This window comes from Hippocampus bargibanti, linkage group LG13 (assembly GCF_051943395.1).
Source record: "Hippocampus bargibanti isolate YZ-2025 linkage group LG13, ASM5194339v1, whole genome shotgun sequence".
Taxonomy (NCBI): Eukaryota; Metazoa; Chordata; class Actinopteri; order Syngnathiformes; family Syngnathidae; genus Hippocampus; species Hippocampus bargibanti.
The window spans coordinates 9,763,498-9,780,755 of record NC_142746.1 but is presented as its reverse complement, the minus strand read 5'-3'; the positions used below and the strand labels follow the sequence as shown (position 1 = coordinate 9,780,755).

At 41.0% G+C, this 17,258-nt stretch overlaps 2 protein-coding genes across 2 annotated transcripts; both read left to right on the top strand.

Moving 5' to 3' along the window:
• Positions 1-96: 96 nt before the first annotated feature.
• cdt1 (chromatin licensing and DNA replication factor 1) lies at positions 97-7,906 on the top strand. The gene is made up of 9 exons (XM_089012568.1): positions 97-623; positions 972-1,213; positions 1,288-1,482; positions 5,135-5,280; positions 6,321-6,421; positions 6,514-6,702; positions 6,791-6,946; positions 7,126-7,327; positions 7,498-7,906. Exons 1-9 carry the CDS (start codon positions 186-188, stop codon positions 7,659-7,661), a joined length of 1,833 nt encoding a protein of 610 aa, XP_088868694.1. The 5' UTR covers positions 97-185; the 3' UTR covers positions 7,662-7,906.
• Positions 7,907-8,988: 1,082 nt separating this feature from the next.
• On the top strand, positions 8,989-14,176 carry fbxo5 (F-box protein 5). Its single transcript, XM_089012058.1, has 6 exons — positions 8,989-9,129; positions 9,897-10,491; positions 11,173-11,343; positions 11,427-11,517; positions 12,242-12,466; positions 13,568-14,176. The coding sequence occupies exons 2-6, from the start codon at positions 9,926-9,928 to the stop codon at positions 13,823-13,825; spliced, it is 1,311 nt and encodes a 436-aa protein (XP_088868184.1). The 5' UTR covers positions 8,989-9,129; positions 9,897-9,925; the 3' UTR covers positions 13,826-14,176.
• Positions 14,177-17,258: the final 3,082 nt, after the last annotated feature.

Sequence of the window (17,258 nt, the reverse complement as noted above, 5' to 3'; positions counted from 1 at the left end):
TGTGTTTTTTATTTAAATGTATACAAAAACCTTTTGATGCTTCCGTGTTTTGCCGCCGTAGCGGAAATGGGCGTGGTTTAATCAGTTTCGCGCGAAAGTTGTTTTTCCTGTGAACACAACCTGGGCGATGCATTATTTTTAAATCTGCGACAGAAGATTGATATTTTCACTGTTTTTTATAAATCATGTCTCAGGCTCTGGTAACAGATTTTTTTTCTCAGCGGAAGAAGAAAGTGGCCGACGTGGTAAAACCCACCAACGCTGTTTCTCGTGGATCATCAAAAACCAACGCGGTGAAATCTAGAACAGCCGCCGCTTCCTCTTCAAACAAAGACATTTTATCGAAATTGTCCTGTCAAAAAAATTTCCACGTTGATGCAAAGTTACCTAAAGGACAGTCTGAGACATGCAAGAAGCCCAGCGATAATTCCGCGAGTCCCCGAATACCAAAGCGGACCTCTCCAAACGCAGATCTTGGGACGGACACTGTTTTGTCTCCCAGGGAACACAGCACAGCAAAAAAGAGGCGTAAAGTCAAAGTGTGCTCTGTCGACAGAATAAACACGCAAGCAAAAACAAGACTGACCAAAAAGAAATACCTCCCATCTCATCCAAAACAAGAGGTAAGGTTTTGAAACCCAAGCAAATGTGTGGGGATACACTCGTGAACACGATTGTAACCAAATGCGTCATCAATTCACTCACAGTGACACGTGAACTGACACATTAACAATGTCAGGCACATCACAATTTGCAGCATTGAGTGGAAATGTGCTTCTCCTCTATCACTCACATAAATTATTCAAAAGGACAGAAAAAAGGATAAATTAATATTTTGTGATAGATGTTGTTTAGTGTAATATTTCACTACTTAAAAATGCTTTGCCCTGTCTTAAAAACAAATCATTTTTCTCTGAGTGATTCCCATTGACAAATTTTGCTGCAAATTTAAGAAGCACTCCATCTTTCAGGCTCCTTGCGAAGAAACAATTTCAGCCCATAAGTCTCTGCTTCAGAGAATCAAGAAACAGGCCGATGACTTGGGCGCTGCTTCATCGTTCACTTCAGCTGCAACATCATCAGTGTCATCCTCCATTGCTTTGCCCAAATCCGTTCTAACACGAGCAAAAGATCTTGCAGCTAAAGCTAAGAAGGCGAAGGAAAGCGACTTAGAGGATGAAAGCTCACAGAAAGAGACCCAACCTCAGGAAAGGTGAGGTTATATTTTCTTCTGTGCATTGCATAATAATTACAATGTATAATAAATATGTTATCCTTATACCTCAGCATTCCACAGCCAGCATACCAGAAGTATCACAATCTAGCCCAGGACACCCCCCCAGGCCTCTCCCTGCCTTACCAGTTCAAGATACTGGCTGAGATGTTTCGGAGCATGGACACGGTGGTCGCCATGCTTTTCAACCGTTTGGAAACTGCTACTTTCTCCAAGATCAAAAAGGGAGTACAGGATATGTTACACAGGTAGGTGTTACTGTACAGTAACATCCCCCCGCCGCATTTATCCATCTTTACCTTACACACAATACTTGTGAATTGTGATGATAAAGTATACTTGTCAAACATGGAATTGGAGAGGAGGAAAAGGTTACTCAATAGTTAAAGGCAGGTAAAGTTCTCGGTCATATTTGTGTGAAAGAATCCAATTTCTATAAATTGATGAGAATGTTTCTTCAGCCGTCATCTGTACTTTTTGAAGGTGTCAGACGTTTCGCCTCCTATCCAAGAGGCTTCGTCAGCGAACTAAAGTCTGACTTTCGTATCAGCCCTATTTATATATCCCTAATGTCCAGACATGGCGGCGCCGGACACAGCTATGATAGGTCCCTACTCACAGGTTGGGGGGAGCAGATGACCACTCCCTGTGGCCCCACTGATTGTTCCTACATTCCTGACTAACGACTGGCCCATTTCCCCCACACCGGTATCACCTCATCAGCATTACGAATGTTGCCTAACCTGTGTTGCTTAAGTAGGCTATTGTATGAACGATCCAAATTGAACCTCACCCCACCAGATGAAGGATTTAGTTGTTTTATGAGAATCGCTTCTTTTAACCCCCTTTCAAACCATCTATGTTCTTTCGCTAAGATTTTAACATTCATTATCGTCAAATGAGTGGTTACTAGCCTTTAGGTGCATATGTACTGCCGATTGAGGCCCACTAGTATTATCCCTGCGATGTTGATAGTCTTTTTTGTTGAGAATTTGTTGAGTCTCCCCAATGTACTGCTCTTTACAATTTTCATTCTTACAATGTATTGAATAAACTACATTACTTTGTTTTTCATTTGGTAGCCTATCTTTTGGATGCACTAATTTTTGCCTTAACGTGTTTATCGGTTTGAAATAAGTAGGAATTTTGTGTTGCCAAAGGACTCTTTGTAATTTTTCAGAAACTCCTGCAATGTAAGGTACTGCTACTCCTCTGCTTTTTGTATCTTGAGAATTTTTGTTTTCATTCCCTATTCTTTCTTTCTGACATTTGTTGAATGACCACTGAGGGTACCCACAGTTAGTGAGTGCTCTCCTGATATGTCTTGACTCCTTTTCTCTACCTTCAATGCTAGTTGGTATTAGTTTAGCCCTATGCTGGAGGGTTCTGATAACTCCTAGTTTGTGTTGAGTGGGTGGTTAGAGTCAAAAAGTAAGTATTGGTCAGTGTGCGTAGCCTTCCTAAACAATTCTGTTTTTAGCGCTCTGTCCTCTTTTATAATTACTTTACAATCCAAGAGGGCTAGTTGGTTCTCTTTCATGTCCTCACGAGTACATTTAATGTTGATGTCTACAGAGTTGAGGTGATCTGTGAAGGATTGAATTTCTTGTTTTTTAATTATGACAAAAGTATCGTCCACATATCTAAACCAGTGTCTAGGTTTTGTCCCCGGGAAGGATGTCAGGGCCTGTTTCTCCATCTCTTCCATGTACAGATTAGCCACTATGGGTGAAACTGGTGAGCCCATAGCACAACCATGAATTTGTTTATAAAATTTCTCCCGAAATTGAAAATACGTAGTATTAAGGCAGATTTCCAATAATTGGCAAATGTGATCCAGTTTAAGTTTGGTTCTTTCATGCAGAGAAACATCCGCCAGCAGCCTCGTCCTCACCACTGAGACTGCTGCTGGGGTTGGGACAGATGTAAAGAGAGAAGTCACATCGTATGATGCCAAAGTTTCCTCAGGTTCCAATATGAGGTCTTTGATCCTCTCTACAAACCCTGTGGTGTTCTCTACGTGATATTCTGTGTTACCAACCAACGGAGCTAAGATTGTTTTTTAATATTTGGCTACATTGTATGTAGAGGAGTAATGCTACAAACAATGGGTCTGAGGGGGAACCCTTCTTTATGTATTTTTGGCCGGCCATAGATACATGGCGTGGCCTCTCCCGGGTATAATCTAAAATACATCTGCTTGTCTATATTCTGCACTATGTACAGTCTTGTTTATAGAACGGTTTTTGCACATCTACATTTGCACAGTATACAGTTGACATTTTTATTTTGTTATGCTTAGAATATCTTGTTTTCTATCCTTTCACTCCCACCCCAACCCAATCCCTCTTCAATTGCTGCTGTGGACTGCAAATTTCCCCATTGCGGGACGAATAAAGGTATTCTGATTCTGATATGTTTTCCTTTCGCTAACTTTTGGAGACAGTCTATCATTTCTTTCTTGTATCTATTGGAAGAGTCCCTTTTTAGTTGCTCATAAGTGTTAGAATCACTGATTAACCTATTTATTTTGTCTTCATAATCCAATGTGTTGAGAAGCACTGTGCATCTGCCCTTGTCCGCTGGCAAAATAGTAATATTTTGGTCTTTTTGTAGAGTAGCTAACGCCTTTCTCTCTTCTAATCTTATGTTGGACGGAGGTAGTTTGGCACTACTTAGAAGGGCTGATATTTTAATGCGTGGATCATCTGCCTCTGCATACAAAAGTTTATTTTTAATAGCCGATTCAGTAGCTGTGATGTAATCTATTGTAGGTATTGTTTAGTTACTGAGAAATTTAAACCTTTGGTTAGTATCGCCTTTTCTGTCTCTGAGAGATCTCTGTCTGACAAATTTTTGATCCAATTCTCCCTTGAAATCTGCTCATTCCTAATTTTTCGCGTGTTTACCAGTAGCTGAGATTGTTTCAGTAAAAGTAATTTGGAATGTAGGAGCAATCAGTGGGGCCACTGGGAGTGGCCCCTCTGCGCCCCCCAACCTGAGAGTAGGGACCTATCATAGCTGTGTCCGGCGCCGCCATGTCTGGACATTAGGCATATATAAATAGGGCCGATACGACTAGTCAGACTTTAGTTTGCTGACGAAGCCTCTTGGATAGGAAGCGAAACGTCCGACACCTTCAAAAAGTACAGATGACGGCTGAAGAAACCTTCTCATCGATGGACCACTCCTGTACGACTGAGAGCTTACACAGACGAATTTCTATAAATGTTATGGAATCCTTTAAAAAAACAGTATCCACAGTCCCTTTTAAACTATTTTGGTAAACTCTGACCTCCAACTAATGTGTTGGCTCAAATAGCATCACAAATTACCGTATTTTCTGGTGAATTAGACGCACCGGAGTATAAATCGCACCCCCAATTAATTGTGTATTCTCAAACATTTTCCATCCATAAGGTGCACCGGACTACAAGTCGCACCTTCAATGAATGAGAAAAAAATCCAAATACACTAGATAATAGTATTTTTTTTTAAATTCTAATATAGAGCACATCACATTATAAGGGGCTACAGAAGAAGTTGAGGTTACGCACTACTTCTACATGGGGAAATGTGTCAGTCTCAATTATTACTTCACATATAAGGCGCAGGGTCATCTTTTGAAGAAAATCAAGGCGCCTTATATACCGGAAAATATGGTATATTGGTTTTGAAGGAGGGGGCAAAAACGCATCAATTATTTACAGAAATTAGTTTGATTTCTTAATTTTGGATACTGGCTGTGTTCGTATGACTGAAAGTGACTGTTATTTTCACGTCCCTTTGCAATCCTACTTTACAATTTGTGTTATGCGCCAGTACTGGACTGAAACATGCGTGCGTTGTATTTCAAATTGAACACCTGTACATGTTCCGATTTGTGGTCTGTATCCACAGACGGTTTGAAGAAAGCCACGTTGGTCAAATGAAGACAGTTTTTCCGGAGGCCTACACCTTCAGACAGGAAAAGAACATCCCAACATACAACAACAGTATTAAGAAGGGCAGCTATCAGCTCACTGTGGAACCTGTGCTTTTCTGTGGTTTGTAAACTTTTTCTTTTTTTCTTGTTGACCAGAGTCGGAAACTAATATGTAAAACCTTTCTAGTCCTTGTTTTTCATGTGCAGGAATTTCTCCAGATTATGTGACTGTTTTGATTATATTATGATCCGTTGACGATAAAATCCTTAAATTTCTTGCCGTCGTATGTTGGGAAGCATTTTGCTTTTGATCACACTGGTCAACACACATTGTGATGCCAAGAACGTTTTGACAGTTGGAGAATATTTTAATGAATCAGAAAATTACATTTTTCCCCCAATTTTTAAAATGAAATACTCATGGTTTTCTCTTTATGCTTCAACATTGAGGTCAGACTGTCTTTTCAGGCATGTATCGAAAGTGTTCTTTCATTTTTGCTTTCAGGTTTTGCACAACATCCCCAACTTAATTGGAATTTCCGCTGGTGTAACCCTCATATTATGTTACGGTCAATTTTCATCCGTTTCTGTTTTTCTGTTGACTAAAGCACTGCATATCCTTTCTTTTTCCTTTCTTCAAAACAGTTCTAAAATATCCCAAAGGGATAGAAAATCTGTTGTTTTCAAGTATGTTTATAACATCTCAAACACACAAAACAGTTATTTGACGTTTTGTGTGGATTTTTACATGCAGGTAAAAATGACCCACAAAATAATCAACAACAGCATAATATGAGGTTACACGCTGCTCCATGGTGTGATGTGGTTGAAATTTTTACCAATTATGCATAAAAAAACTAACTCATATATTGTAAATATCGCAGCCACCTTGTCGAATCAATACAGTTACATGTATCAAATATGATTTTATACTGTATTTTTAGACTTTGCACTATGTAGGTTTTTTAATGAAACTTTTTTTGTGCAGTTGTGCATTTCAGTCCTCTGACATTTTCTTTTGTGCATAGAATACTTTGTTTTATCTGTTGCCTCCCCCCACTCCTTTCAATGTTGCTGGTGTAGATTGCAAATGTCCTTGCAAATGTCCCCATTGTTGGACTATTAAAGGCTAACTGATTCTGATTGATCATTTATTCATAGGGCAGAAAGAAGGTCGAGCCATCTTGACGGCCTCTGATCTTTTAGAAAGACAACACACCTTCCAGCGCAACCTCGTTTGCATTGTTAAACACCATCACAAAGTGAGTTTAATCCTCTGGATTTAGCGGCAAATGTGCGACTTTGATAGAAACAATGAGGATCAAGTCTTTCAACACAATTCTTCCATTTTCAGATTTTCCTCTCCTCGTTGATACCTCAAATGAGTGTGCCAGAAGACAAATTGACCCGCTGGCACCCTAACTTTAATGTGGATACTGTACCAGCTGTGGAAGCGAGCTTACTGCCACAACCTCCTCGCGTTGACAAAATAGCAACTGCTCAGGAGGTGTTAGACAAGGCTCAGTCTCTCATCACACCCAAGGTATGGGATGATGGATGTTGTATAATGTACAATATCAACCATGACAGTTTTCTGAATGAATCCAATGTGATCTGTTTCTTTGATCCAGATGGAGAAAGCACTGCTCTCTCTAGTTCAGAAGGCAGAAGATAAAAGTGCACCACATAAAGAAACATCTCTACCAAATGTGAATTGCACATTGACATCAGCTCCGGTTCGCATTCCAAATGCCCTGAATGGAGTGTCGCAGTCTTTGTTAGACAGAGTATGTATTTCACGTGTTTTGTTGTTGCACCCAAAATCCATATCCGGCATGAAATTGCATCAAAGATGTACCGGTACCGAAGTTGATGCGAGTATGTACGTGTCAGAAAAGTATGCAACAGTGTGCCTCTCAGAAGAAAATATGTTCCTTCTTATCTTTGCTTGTTTTTGTTGATCTAGATCAGAGCAAAGGAAGCCCAGAAGCTCCAAGCAGCGATGACTCGAAGCCCATGCCAAGAAGAACGTCTCTTGATGATGTCCCGGCTGGGGGAACTAGCGAGGATTCTTCGGAATGTTTTTGTAGCAGAAAAAAAACAAGCTCTAAATATGGAAGTTATTTGTCAACGGATGGTCAGCAGTTATAGATCTCCTCTCACTTCAGGTTAGTCAAAATCCAAAAGAAAAGGGTAATTTAGTTCATGTCTAATCTAGATATCTGGTCGAAGAAGTAAAGGACCCTTCTGGTATTACCGCTGCTGCCAGCCAGCTCCAAAAGGACTTTAAGATTCAACAATTAGCTCAAGTGTCTATTTTCTCTCTCTTTGCATTTAGGTGAAATGGAGAAACATATCAGATTGTTGGCGGAGCTCACCCCCGACTGGCTTTCCTTACATCCAGTCAGAAAAGCTGTGTACCTTAAATTGAACAAGCACATGGACCTCAATGTAATTCTGGACAAGTTGAGCTACAGCCTAAGAGAAGAGGAGAAACTCTAAGTGTCATTTGGTGACTGAAAAGGCGTGTCGCAGTTGTTCACCTTGGTTTGAAAACAGTTTCAATGAGTCTTGGTCGACAACACTTAAGTGTTGTGTAAGATGAAATTTGTTTGGTTCCGCTGAATTTGGAGAATTGCATTCAAACTTGTTTTTTTTGGGGTGTGAAGATAGAATCTACATACGGATGTTGATTCATTTATAGTTTCATGGGGTAATGCGCAAGTATTAACGAGCAAAATAAAGAAACCAACAATATTTTGTCTCCATTTGCATCTCTTACATCCTCTGCAAACTTATAATAATGGTCTAAAAGTTGATTGTTAGGATCTTCTTATGTCAGAGCATTATGTAGTTGAACAATGAGAGGTTGGAGCCTGACCAAGACCAGTGAATTTCAGTGAAATGTTCCTCTCCTATAAGTGAAGAAATATCTCCTGGATTAATTAATTGAGCAGTGTAAAAATAAATTGCAAACCAGTGGCTCTCACCTGTTGTCAGTTATCAATCAAATGATGAAAGCAGAGAGTGGGCACAGTTATCACATGAAAGTATGCTTCATTTAAATGTAAATGTGTTTTGGGAGAAACTACACACAAATAATTCTTATCAGTTAATCATTAACAAGGTCAGCATATCCTAGCTGTATTCAGGCAGTAAGCAGGACACACCCTAAACTGGTTTCTAGCCAGCCAATCGCAGCACACAAATGATGTTGAAACCGGAGTTCTTCTCCCGCCAATGTAAAACTGCTACTCAACTCTTTTTTTCTGCGATCTAAATTATCAAATCCGCGAGATAAGCAAGTAACCACAGTCATGCACAAAAAGGTATATAATGGTGATCGACAATCTTGATGGTTGAGCGCAGCCTTGAGTTGCAGCAGAAGTGACCTCTTTCATCTCATGATAGATAGACTCGAGCATGTGATTTTAAAGGTTTTCTCTGTTTTGTCCCCACCCGTCTTTTATCTCTATTTCCACTCTCTATTTTTGCTATGAATTACTGATATTTATGTTGGTCGTGAGGCATGATCTTTATATTTTTTAATGATAAATAAAAAAAATGTCAATTGCAGTGACAAAAAGAAAACGGCAGGCTATCCTGCTCGATACGCATGCGCGATGAATTTCCGCCCGCTTTCGCAAGGTCGCTCTTGATTGGTTGCTTCTTTTGGGGATTCGCCCGCGTTAAACTACGCATGCGTACGTTTCCCCCCTTGCCATTTCTGCATCGCTCCGCCCACTCCTCCTGCTGCTGATTGGTCGGAGGTTTAAATGGTGAACCGCCCGCTTCTCTTTGAACGCTTTTGCGCCTTCTCACCGCAGAATTTCAAACGGGATGGCGATTCGGGGACAAGATTTATAAAGGCAGAACAGCGTTGTTTCAATCACGCTGAATATCACCGTTGGTCACTTGGCTGAGCAATAAAGAAGAAGGAAGCTGCTAAAATACGGAAAGAAACATACAGGTACGTCTCGTCGTGTGTTGCCAACCGGTTATCAAGTTAATACAACACAAACTATCAATATAGTTGAGTGTTTTCCGCTTTATATATAACCAGCAATGCGGTGGTATATTTTCTAATCTAGATTATAATAAAACGTTGCCGTATTTATAATCGTGTTTGCGGAAAGAACGGGTTACATGGTCTAGCGTCGAAATGGCTGCCCCCGCCAAATCGAGATAGCGTCGAAATGATCTCAATTCGGTCGAAACTGTAACGAAACAACGTCTGACCACTTTCAAGACTGGTTGGGACAATAACATACTGCTGGTGTTTCGTTGTTTAACAGTAAATTCATGTTTGGAGTACATACATTAGCTTGGATGCAAACTACGCCTGGGCTGAACTTTTGCCCCAGGCCTGAATACAGAAAAAAATATTTAATTTGCACCCTTATAAACGAGGCAATCGATCAAACAATGGGGTGTTGTTTTCATGAATTGCAGGGGCAGTCAACCCTGGCAAATAGTTTCGAGTTTTGGGGTGGCCTTGTATTCCACATGTAGATAGACTCCCTCATTGAGCAACAGTACATTGAAAACCAGGACAAAAAGCAAACAGTAATAATGAAGCGTTTACTATTTTCATTAATGTAATCTGTTCCCAAAAAGGGCGGAAAGGTTTTTTGTTTTTTTTTTTTTGCTTCTCATCTGCATTGGCAGATGCATTATGAAGTGATATTTAATTCAATGCTAAATCATGAAGTTAACCCCTTTCTCTTGTGTCTGCAGTGTATGTGCTGAACTGTGAAGAAGTTAAAATGAAGTGCCCGCGATACGACCAGGTCAAGGCCAAGATGAACATGGAGAGGGGCTCCCCAGATAAGCCCTCAGGATCCTATGGAAAAGATTCACCCATTAAGAACCCCCTCCCCCTCAAGCCCATTGCCGAGAACGTGTCCAAAGTGTTGTTTCCCCATGACGACTCTCTCGGAGCAGCCCAAGACAAAGAGAACCAGACCGTCAAGATGCACAACAGTACTTTCGACGATGGGCTGGAGGACAGCGGTTACTTGTCCTTGTACAACAGTCATATCGACGAAGGGGAAGTCCACATTCAAGGGAAAAAAAACAAAATTCTACCTCATATCCCTCCCACCAATGTGACACCAAAAGGCTCCCCTCAATGTGAATATGCCATGGTTTCTGGTCGTCCTATGATCCTGGGAGCTGCCTCCACACCCGTGGAAGACTACAGACGGCAACCACTCGCGTATTCCTTATCTTCCACACCCTCTGAGCACAACGACAACCCCAACCTGCCCATTGTCAAGTTCCAGTTGGCAGTGTGTCATGAGCTTGCCAAGAGTTACAACAAGAATAATCGGTAGGTATATACAGTATGTGGCAGGAAAAAAAAACATACATACAATTTCATACCTCTGTCAAACCACCCAAATGTAACGCATCCAGGACACTGAATCCCTGTTTAACATGGGACACACACATTCCATAGCTTTTCAAAATTCAACATCTGAGTACAGTGGTACTGTATTTAAACAGGTAAATATTCAAAGAAATGATGTTTTAACGTACAGTACATGGAAATGGGCATAAAAAGATCCATGTTAAGTTCAAATACTGTAAATGAACACAGCTAAAGGATGACTATGTTTGTATGGCGTCTCTCTTGTCTTGCTCCCTCCTTTGTTCATTGCTGCTTTGCATGTCCAAGAAGAAAGAGTTCATTTGAGTCAGTTGACTTGAAAGGGCAGCCCTTCATGATCCTCTTTGAACTCCCCCCACCCTTAAAGTGACACAGAGCATAAGTGGTGATTGTTTTTTTTTTTAACTACATACACAACATGATGTTGTGACACGTGGCATTTTATCGGTATTGATGCATTGCGTGTGATGAACACGAAGTTTCTATTATCATAATGCAGATTTCCAAGCTTTTTCAGCTTGCCCTGAAGGGACTTTTACAAACAAAACGGTCCAGTTTCTTTGAACATTGCTGAAGTTTGCTTAACATGTTTAATTGATTGCTTGTTGTTTGTCATCTCAGGTATGACTGGAGCATTATCTCCAAGGTGGCCGAGGATCATCTACTGCACCAGGTGATCGGCGGCCACATGGGCCTCGAGTTTGTGGATGTCTTCTCGTCTCTCCTCACCAAGAATATGAAAAGCATTCTCGCCAAGATTTTGGCCCTGCTGGGAGACATGGACCTCATCAGGTATACACACAAATACATGTTTTGGGGTAGACGGAAGGTGGTTGTGACCGTTCAATATCAACAATGCTTTTGGCCGCCCGCAGCTGCAAGAAGGTGAGCAGAACATGGAGGAAGATCATACGTGAAGATGGCACTGCTCTGAAAAGGTGCCAGCAAGCTGAGCGGATGCTTCAGGTGACTATACTCACTCACTTCTGAGCAAGCAGTGTTAAAAAAAATCTGACAGGAATTTTACCGGTTAAGAGTTCCTTACTGGGGAATAACATACACTAAATTGAGTAATTTAACAAATCTAAATTATTAATTTACAATACATATTAATTTATATAGCAACAGCTGAAGCTGTAACAAAGCGCTGAACATGGACAACTATCATATACAGGTTGACAAGTTGACAGTATCATAAAGTAAATTCATTTAATTATAAATTAGATATTTTTTAATACATGCAAAACAGGATAACTAATGAGTTTTGGGATTGTTGTATTTATTTCCTTTTTAAATGTATTTTTCTTTTTTAATTATTGGACAGTGTTATCCATCAAGTTGACAGTATCATAAAGTAAATTCATTTAATTATAGAATATATATTTTTAAGAAATAAAAAACAGGATAACTAATGACTTTTGGGGTTTTTGTGTGTTGTGTGTAGTGTGGCATTTATTTCCTTTTTAAATGTATTTTTCTTTTTTAATTAATGCTAATCCATTATCCAACGTTAATGCTATCCATTATTTTCATTTGACAGTTATTGAGTTCCACAAAGTAGTGCTTTGGAACTGTGATGAATTCAAATTTGTGGGGGGGAATCAAATCTAAAACCTATACCTTTTCAAATCTAAAACATATAGCTTTTGGTGTGCCAACTCTCTTTAAAAATGCAATTTTTCCGTTCTAGGAGTCATTAAGCTCTGTGAAGCAAAAGAGCTCCGGTCTGACAAGGGACGGTATTGCGTCCCGGGTGGTTCTGTCCTGCATGCAGAAAGTAGCTTCTCCACGTCCTCAATCAGCGGCATCGTCATCATCATCATCATCCTCCTCCTCCGTCAACAGGCGAAATCCCTCTGCACAGAAAAACAGTCAATCTCGCTTGCAGTGTTCTCGCTTCAACGAATACATTCAGGTCAGTCTCCTGCAAGGGATGTGAAATTAGACAATCAAGATGTGCTCTAAGTGTGGAGATTGACCGTGTCATTTAAGTCATTTCACATACGCAAACTTATAGTTAAGTAATTACAGCAAGTTGCCAGTGCTTAGAATTATTCAGGGCTATGTGGTAAACGTTTGAGGACACAAAACAACACGACTATAAAATAGTCGCAATTCCTAAATGGGGAATTACACATTGTGAAACAGCTTGCCTGAATTAAAGCTTAAATTGATCACAGTGTGTATTGATGAGAAGGTTTCTTCAGCCGTCATCTGTACAAAAGTGAAGGTTTCGGACGTTTCGCCTCCTATCCAAGAGGCTTCGTCAGCGAACTAAAGTCTGACTGGTCGTATCGGCCCCATATATATATCCCTAATGTCCAGACATGGTGGCGCCGGACACAGCTATGATAGGTCCCTACTCTCAGGTTGGGGGGGCGGGGGACCCCTCCCTGTGGCCCCACTGATTGTTCCTACATTCCTGACTAACGACTGGCCTATTACCCCCACTGCCCCCGGTATCACCTCATCAGCATAACGACCCTCATCAGCATTGCGAAAGTTGCCGAAACCTTCACCAAACGTCCGAAACCTTCACCTTTGTACAGATGACGGCTGAAGAAACCTTCTCATCGATGGACCACTCCTGTACGACTGAGAGCTTACACAGACACAGTGTGTATTGTACAATATTTGGACTATTTGGGGTTCTGAAGTATTTGGACCAGGTGACAGTAGATTCACTCCTCTGCATCAGTCTGCCACCTGGTGGCAGTGGTGTGGCATTCGATTTGGAAGTGAAAGCTTTTTACCATGCAATTAAATTGCCCATGGGGTTTGCTGCAGATAACAAAGCGGGATAGACGCATTTTACCCAATTCTCAAATTCAAATACCTTTTAGCCTCGAACTTGGAGGTAGTAGTGGCTGTGAAACCCATTGAGATAAAATTCAGTCTACACTTTGATCCTTGTTTTGTACTTGCACAGCCAGTGGCGTCTAAAATGGCTTCAAATTGCAAATTGTAAAAACTCTTAAATTAAAGCTGGAATCTATGTTTACATCATTCCCCTCAGGCTGCCAGCACCCTCAAGCAGCACGAGTCCCTGCGGCCATGCAAGCAGTGTGGGTCACCCGCCACGCACTCCCCCGAGGCCCAACGAGCGACATGCATGCGAGCCTCCTGCCAATTTGATTTCTGCACCCGCTGCCAAGAGGCCTTCCACGGGTCCACCCCGTGCCGAGTGGTGCGCTCCCGCTTTCCCACGTCTGGAAGCGCCTATTCCCTCCTTCCTGGGAGCGCTCAAAGCAAGAGGAATATCAGGAGGTTGTGACGAACGATGGGTGGTTCGTCTTTTGTCGACTGTTACCAAAGTAAATGGTTTTTAAAGGGGTTTCTAAATGTATTGATGTAACATGATGCTTGACAAGCACACCTCCACAGTCGGCGTGACCAAAACACTTGTTCTCAAAACGATCCTGGACAATCAGCCAACTGGTGTTGTGAGCTCTCACTGCTGTCGTGAGTGTAAAACATTTTGACCAAAAAAAGACTGCAGAAGAAACTCATGAGACTTTAAAAGTTGTACCTTTTCATGACAATTTAAAGTGAGTGTAAATATGTTGTCGTTTTACCTGTAAAATATTCTACAAGATTGTTTTAAATAAATGTTAGCTTTGAACATTTTGTAACTATTTACTGTTACTTGTGTTGAGGTTTCCTCAAAAATGTTTAATAAAATGTACATTTTTCCTCTTGGAGTCATTGTGTTAAAAAAAAGACGTTTATGCGTTTGTTCCCACCACTACCATGGTGGAAATTTTTAATTTGTCAACCAAATTAGCCATTGCCAAATTACTTTTTGACACCCTTTACAACACAAACTAGGAGTTATCAGAACCCTCCAGCATAGGGCTAAACTAATACCAACTAGCATGGAAGGTAGAGAAAAGGAGTCAAAACATATCAGGAGAGCACTCACTAACTGTGGGTACCCTCAATGGTCAGAAAGAAAGAATAGGGAATGAAAACAAAAATTCTCAAGATACAAAAAGCAGAGGATTAGCAGTACCTTACATTGCAGGAGTTTCTGAAAAATTACAAAGAGTCCTTTGGCAACACAAAATTCCTACTTATTTCAAACCGATAAACACGTTAAGGCAAAAATTAGTGCATCCAAAAGATAGGCTACCAAATGAAAAACAAAGTAATGTAGTTTATTCAATATATTGTAAGAATGAAAATTGTAAAGAGCAGTACATTGAGGAGACTCAACAAATTCTTAAAAAAAGACTATCAACATCACAGGGATAATACTAGTGGGCCTCAATCGGCAGTACATTTGCACCTAAAAGCTAGCAACCACTCATTTGACGACAATAAGGTTAAAATCTTAGCGAAAGAACATAGATGGTTTGAAAGGGGGTTAAAAGAAGCGATTCTCATAAAACAACTAAATCCTTCATCTGGTGGGGTCAGGTTCAATTTGGATCGTTCATACAATAGCCTGCTTAGGCAAAACAGGTTAGGCAACATTCGTAATGCTGATGAGGTGATACCGGTGGGAGTGGGGCAAATAGGCCAGTCGTTAGTCAGGAATGTAGGAACAATCAGTGGGGCCACAGGGAGTGGTACTCTGCTCCCCCCAACTTGAGAGTAGGGACCTATCACAGCTGTGTCCGGCGCCGCCATGTCTGTACATTAGGGATATATAAATAGGGCCGATACGACCAGTCAGCCTTTAGTTCGCTGACGAAGCCTCTTGGATAGGAGGCGAAACGTCCGACACCTCCAAAAAAGTACAGATGACGGCTGAAGAAACCTTCTCATCCTTTAATACAAAATATTTTTTTAAAATAATGTACAAAACCAAATCCCCTTTACCACCGCTTATCTTGGATAGGATCAGGTAAACCAACAAATAAAAGCAAACATTAAAAACAGATTATTGTTGAGTTGATGTGATGAGCGTGTTTCTTATGTCATCTACTTTTAGTTGTGAAGGATTTTGCGATATCTTTCATTTCCCCTCAAATTATCCCGCTCCCCCACAACGTAAAAACACTAGTGTGTTTGACGCCATACCGAAGGCTTCTGATAAATTGCCACAATGGCCTTTTAGACCCTCTGCAACTCAGAATCATTTATCTCTGTGGTTTATTGATGACCTGCTGGACTGACAATACCAAATGTATTTTTGTGTGCGTGTGCGTGTTACAGTTTACCCTGGCATGCTGAGCTTAAAAGCTCCCAAACTTGCACTCAATCTGCGCAAGGCAAGTACAGTGGTGCCTTGACTTGTAAGTGTCCCAGGTTATAACAAATAATTTAAAAAAAAATGAGTCATGTTTATTTTAACGAGTAATTGTAGTTTATTCTCGATCTAAACATCAAATCGATGAAAAGGTTTCTTCAGATGTCATCCGTACTTCTTTGAAGATATCGGACGTTTCGCTTCTCATCCAAGAGGCTTTGTCAGCTAACTAAAATTTGCTGGTAGTTTTGGCCCTAAATATATATCCCTACTGTCCCCAGGTGGCGGTGCCAGACCTCTGCTATGATACGTACCCACTAGTATTATCCCTGCGATGTTGATAAAGTGTTTTTTGAGGTTGAAAATTGTAAAGAGCAATACATTGGGGAGACTAAACAAAATCTCAAAAAAAGACAGGCGGCAAGTGGCACACGACAGAACGAGCAGCACAAATACCAGTAATCAAGGGACACTGTTTAAGTGCTATTTTTATTATTTTAAAACATTTTCTTTGTGGTATTTTTAGATGACACGCACGCACGCACACAACACACGTATGCACACATGCGCATGGCGCTGAAAGGCTCAAGCCCTCTCTCTGTTGTCTATTTATAACCTGTTTGGTCCATTAAGATCATCAGTGATGAGAGTTAATGAGTAAAGCCTCTCCACAAAAGCAGACAGTAATCACTGATGTACTGAAGATGCGGCACACACGCACGCACACCAAAACGTATAGGTACGTAACTGACAGCCCTACGAAAGAGATGAAGTGACCTGTACACGACACACCGTGTATGACAGAAAGATGACAAAACTCAAGCTCCGCCCACGAAGAACGACACAACACACTTCTTATTCTGAAACATTTTTTTGTACAGTTCAGTTTCCTCTGACACATTTTTTGTGTATATATATATATCAATCCATCCATTTTCCGTACCGCTTATTCCTGTTTAGGGTCGCAGGGGTGCTGGAGCCTATCCTAGCCGTCTTTGGTCACGAGGCATGGGACACCCTGAATTGGTTGCCAGCCAATCGCAGAGAACACAGACAAACAACCATCCACGCTCACACTCACACCTAGGGCCAATTTGGAGTGTTCAATCAGCCTGCCATGCATGTTTTTGGAATGTGGGAGGAAACCGGAGGACCTGCAGAAAACCCACGTCGGTCCGGGAAGAACATGCAAACTCTACACAGTGAGGCCGGACCGGGTCCTGAACACACGATCTGCACTGTGAAGCTGGCGTTCGACCACTCCACTATTTTTGGAAGTAAAATAATTCCATTTATGAGCCAGCGCTTTTTTGTGAGCCGATCCAAAAGAACCGGCTCTCTCAAAAGAATTCCCATCACTATTGGCTAGTGACGAGCCAATCATGTGACTACCCAATCATAGTTTGTGAAAACTCTGATGTTTCCAGTGCTTTCCAGCAGGCCTTGGGTTGCCAACTCGAACTCTGATTGGTTAAAGTGACAGTTTTTCATCAACATTGATTTTTATGCTCCA